Source organism: Drosophila eugracilis, unplaced genomic scaffold (assembly GCF_018153835.1).
Source record: "Drosophila eugracilis isolate 14026-0451.02 unplaced genomic scaffold, ASM1815383v1 contig_2155, whole genome shotgun sequence".
In the NCBI taxonomy this organism is placed as follows: Eukaryota; Metazoa; Arthropoda; class Insecta; order Diptera; family Drosophilidae; genus Drosophila; species Drosophila eugracilis.
Window position 1 is genome coordinate 1116254 of NW_024573039.1, and position 5693 is coordinate 1121946.

General features: G+C 39.9%; 1 protein-coding gene across 1 annotated transcript in view; it reads left to right on the forward strand.

Moving 5' to 3' along the window:
* The window catches only part of LOC108110116, a 58111-nt gene extending 54351 nt beyond the window's left edge, over positions 1–3760 (forward strand). Inside the window, exon 7 of the mRNA XM_041818385.1 lies at positions 368–3760. Coding sequence (XP_041674319.1) covers positions 368–1399 — 1032 coding nt within the window. The 3' untranslated portion in view covers positions 1400–3760. The remainder of the gene's footprint in view (positions 1–367) is intronic.
* Positions 3761–5693: the final 1933 nt, after the last annotated feature.

Here is a 5693-nt window from a genome sequence, read left to right on the forward strand (position 1 = left end):
CAATGACCAGACGAAGGAATCTGATGGAATTCAGCTGACCAGACGTTGCTCTCTTGTTTTTTTGGGGTGAAAAATTTCTGGGAAAGGTTTAAGGGAAAGTCATTTTCATTATTTAATTTGTTAATAAAGTTATTTTTCAAGATTGTTTCTATGTCAGAGTATTTCCTTTCACTGATGTCTGACCCATTTATTGGGTGTGGATTGGTCATGCGGTGCGGCTACTTGATGGCCAGTGCCTTCAAGGAAGTGACCTTCTCCAGCAATAGGCCTTCTCCCTTTACACACACCCTTCACCTCTCAGCCATCTAACTAACTAACATATATTCTAACTACATACTTTTTTCTCTACCATTTTCTCCCGGGGAAGGTCTGCGCCATCCAACACGTCGACGTTTGCATGTTCAACAATGGCAAATTCAAGAATGTGGTGGCCGACTCGGACAATGTGACGCCCCCAGTGGATCGCACAGTGGCCGCCGGAGCCTCGCTGAACACCACAGTTGTGCTGCGGCCACAGCGTGGCCCCACCAAGAACTGGATTGCCCTGGAGGATACCTTGCAGCGCAGCACCGAGCCGGAGGAGATCACAGGCGCCATCGCAGCCTCGGCCATACGTTCGCCGCACTTTGTGATGCAGAATGCCCAGTTGCTAGGTGGATGTGGCCATCCATTGGGCAGTCCAGCTCTGATCACCCCACATCCGCACCTGTGGCAGCCCGGAGTCCAAGGTCAGGGTCAGTCGGGCAATCACAATTCCTCTGGCAGTGGCGGTGAGGAGCGCAACGTGTTCGCCATCTATGTATCGTACTACGTCAAGGTGAAGCTCACCCTGAGCGGCATGGGTGGCGAGTTGTCCCTGAAATTGCCATTCGTCCTTGTCCATGTGGATGAGACACAGCGTCCGGGCTTTGCTTCTGCCACGCTGGGTGAGCTACGGCTCGAGATGGAGCGCTTGGCCCTGCATGATGCACCTGTGGGCAGGCGGAACGGAAGGCGACCGGCGCCCACATCCGCTGAGATTGGCGATGGGCCCTCGACCAGTGCAGCCGCCGCCGCTGCCGCTGCTGCCAAGTCATCTGGCCATTCATCCGGACAGTCAGCCAGTCAGCTGGACATGATTGAGACCCTAGACGATGAGTTCAACATCAGGGTTCCTGTTCCCAAGAATGGTTCTCACAAGCGTCGCTTACAACGCAGCGAGACCTTGGCCCGGGATCTGGAGGAGCAAGAAGAACAGGTTCCAATGTCGGGTGAGGAGGAGCATATTGTGCAAATCCATTTGGAGCAAGTATCGCCGGACAGAGACGAAGTGCAGCCGGAAAGGGAGCAGGAGCCGATGCAGGCAAGCCATGCTCCCGGTGCCGAGACCGGTGCAGTGCCCAAGTCGTCGAATGTGTGATTCTGATTGTGGTCCCAGATGTTTGCCAAGCGCAAGCGAAAGCCGTAGTACCATCCAGTAGGACGTAGTCCCCACTCCAATATAGGGGGGGGGGATTTTCTAGAACTGGAAATTAGTGGGAATTTAAACAGATTTTAGTTTGGGATTAGTCAGGCTATGATTTAAATTTGATTTTAAAATATTCACAAATTTCTTGTGATTTTAAATCACTCGAAAAGAGGCACTCGAAAGTCCTTAAATCCTTAAGTTAAACCCTAAATTTTGTGACGAATAGTGATTAGATTAGCTTAGAGGACTTAAAACCCCAAAAACTCGTTTCAAATTTGAAGTTTTTCAAGTACTTAATCGAGGAAGACTAAAGCCCAATTGGATGAACTCAATGAAGACGTTTCAGCAGCATTTCGAGAGAAAAGGTTTTCAACTCGGGCTGGTATTTATATTTGCGGTTTAACTATGTATGATTTAGCAATGTTAAGCTGGTAATATGAATACCAACTCCAGGAAATAAATAAACCAAAATGTAAATGTAAAGAAAGTAAGAAAAAACAATTCAGTTTCGGTTTCAAGAGTCGAGTTAGTGAGCAGCTAGCAGATGAGTAAGTTGGAGGTTTCCATGGACGGATGAAAGCAAGGATGTAGCCACTAAAGTTGGCAACGGTATTCCCTAGGAATTAGACAATGAAATGAGGTGAAATTTTTGCAAATCGAAGTGGAATAGAAAAAGCTACGAAGGAGTTTAAGGACTTAAGAGTCATATTTATAGTCGTTAGCTTTAAGATTTATCATTTGATATTAGCCATGCAATGCGTTGAAATTGATGATATTTTGTGTGGTTTTGGCAGGATAGTTTAGTAGCGGTATCTACAGTATTGAAATTGAAAGGCAAGCCAACCTAAAGCACATCTATATATATATATATATATCTAGATCTTAAGTGAGTGTGTTTGACATTACAAAAAAAAAAAAAAAACAAACAACAAATGCCAATTGAAAGCCCTTTTAGATCGCACAGATGTCACCATTAGGGTACGTCGATAATGTACTAACTAAATTATCATAAATATATTTACTAAATATTAATGTTTGATGTGTATTTACAAAGGCAAAAACCTTACTAAAGAGGCCAAAAGGGCAGACACACTGAAAATCTCGTTGCGGTTTCAAACTGACGAAAAGTATTTACAAAATAACCGAAAAACCAAGCAAATTAAACAGATATCCGCAAGATACACAAGCACATATCTGTGAGTTTTCTGGCTTTTGTGGCCAATGTCAATGTGTGTGTGTATGTATGTGTGTGTGTTTTGTTTCAAAATCCATGGTCAAATTAGTTAAATTAAGCCGAACAAAGTTGGATGGCCAATTTTAGTCGAAAGAAAGAAATCGGTTGACAAAGTTCCGAACATTAGTTAAACCTCCAAGAAGAAGGATCGAAAAGCTATAGCTTATAGTTTTATAAAGCGGTTTTAAGCCTCCACAAGAAGGATGATGATGATGACGATGATGATCGAATACCTAAAGAGTTTTGCAAACTATTGCGAAGAATATCCTATTTAGGAGGGACTTACTGAAACCACCAAAGTAAACACAAATGATATCAAAGATTTTTAATGTTTAGCTGTACGAAAATCCATACATAATATATACTATATAAAGATAACGATAACGATAACGATAACGATTAACATTTCCGTGTATATGTGTCTAGAGTTTAATGTGCAACATTGAAGAAATGAGAAAACACTGAATAAAAAAGAATTTATGAATGTAACACAAGATTAGAGTGTCTAGCTATGCTCGGCTTATGCAATCTGTGTGCAGATCGATCTCCCTATCGATATATAGATAATATATATATATATTTAAATATATTTATGTGAGTGTGTTGCTTTGACAAGCCAAGCTACTAATTCATTTCGACGCTAAACTAAACGCGCGCAGAAAACAAGGCGAAACAAAATAAACTTAAATGTGATGCATTTCTATGAATACACTAAAAGATTACATAATAACCCTATATACAATCATATATGTATACACTGTATATCGATGGCTATCTAGACTTATGACTTAAGATCCCCCTCCCCCCCCAAAAAAATATACGAAAAACCGCATTCTTTTTACTTTAAGAGCTGGACTCTAATCGCAGCCAAGGATTGCGAAAACATTTTTGTGTCTCCCTTCCTTTCCGGTTCTAGTTTGTTGTCCTTTCTGTCCCCAGACCTCCTACAGTCCAGTCCAGATGCTAGGATAGCCAATTGATTGATGATGAATCATGGTCTCGGTCAGTGGTCACTGGTCAGTGGTCAGTGGGCAGTGAGTGTGGATGGAGCTCGACTGGACTCTGGACTGTGGACTCTGGGGGCAGACAGACCGCAGTAGAACATCTCAAAATATAATGAAATAAATGTTTAACATAAAATATCACAAAAATCTCACTTGTTTTCATTCTCAGCATGTCAGTGGTGATTTTGGGTGGTTGTTCTAGGGTATAAAAGGATGAAAGATGGAGTACCCCAGCAGGAGTTCTAAAATTATTTGACTGCCCATCATTGCCAGCCAAGAAGCAAGAGCCAAGAACCCAGAACCATTAGCTGGCTAACATGGCTTGGCCTTCTGGCAATCAGCATGGAGCTGTCCAAAAGTGATTACACCCCTTCTACTGCTCCGCCAACACCCTCACTTAGTTAGCCAAAAATTATCATTGCCTTTGGCCCTGTTAATTAACATTAAACAGGCAGAGCCAAGCTTTTGTTTGAAGGTAGCTTTTCGGAGTTAAAATTCAAGGAAAGCTGTAAGTTCAGATCCTAAACTTGGAAAGCTTTGGTGTGGACTTACGGTTGAATGTGTGTTAAGCCTTATATAGGAACTAGACCTTAACTAGACTTATTATAAGCTTTAAGTTGGTTTCACTCCTTAAAGGACTTTATTTTATTAGAAGAAAATGTAAAACCAATCCTAACATCCTTTGGAAGAGCAATAACCTTTTATATTTGGTTATTTGTTTTTTTGTTTTTTATAGAATTTAAGTTTGAAGTTAAACAAGAAGAATTATTAACTGAAGATTTTGGTAAGGGGAATAGGAGTTTCCCAAGGGCTGCATCAGAAAAAGCACTTCAGAGACTGATTTAACCTCAAATCGTTTAAAAAGCCTGAGTCTATTTTAATTTTAGATACAAAAACCTACAAAAACGTAACATTCCATCCTAAAATTATCGCTAGAAACTCAATCCATTAATCCCACCTTTCTAACTTTTATAGTTCCCGAGATATCAGCGCTTATACGAACAAACGGACACACATACGGACAAGGCGCAATAAACAAGCCTATTAAGCCTGATCGATAAAATCTTTACTTTTCACTATCTCTGTAATCTGGATGCTGAGTCCCAACTTTCTAGCTCATATTGTTCCAGAGATCTCTTTTCATACGGACAAACGGACAGATCTACGGACAAGGCAAAATTGTGGCATATTAAGCCTGATCGAGAATATGTATTCTTTTCATCATACCTCCAATCTTCATGCTGAGTCCCAACTTTCTAGCGCTTCTAGTTCCCGAGATATACGGACAAGCGGACAAATTTACGGACAAGGCTTAATAAACCAGCCTATGAAACCTATTTGAGAATATATATACTTAATGTTACACTAACTGTATCCCAATAAATAAAATATTGCACTCAAGACTTTGTTTACATAAAGTTTTAATTCATTTTTATTTGATTTTTAATAATAAATATATTTATCCGTTATACGTTTTGTGTTTTCGTATTGCTTTTCTCTCTCTATGTTTCTCGCATGGGTTTCTCATTGTAGTACTTTGTATATTTCGTTACTTTTATTTATTTATTTATTTATATATATATACATACATATATATAAGTTATTGGTAAGTGAAACTGTTGCTGAGATGTGTTCTTTTTTTCTTTCTAATAATCCGAAATAACAACAAATAGGAGAGTGTGAAATCAGTAGCTCAAAGCTAGGGCTAAAATGCTAAATCGCTGCACAGTTCCATCTTTTTTTTTGTTTAAATAAATTAATTTCATTCCATCATTTCTTGTTTGGTTTGTTTTTTTAATGCAATTAATTGACTTGTTTGCCGCCCGCTTTCTTTTTCTTATTCGATGCATATTAAGTTAGAACCACAACGTACTCTGGCAGATAAATGAATTAACTAAAGTTCGCTTCTAAGTGGGGGAGGGGTATTAGTTCAAACAAGCTGAAACCTATCATGGAAAGTTATTGTTATAAAAAAAGCAACAATTTGTAAAACATTTTCTGATTTTCT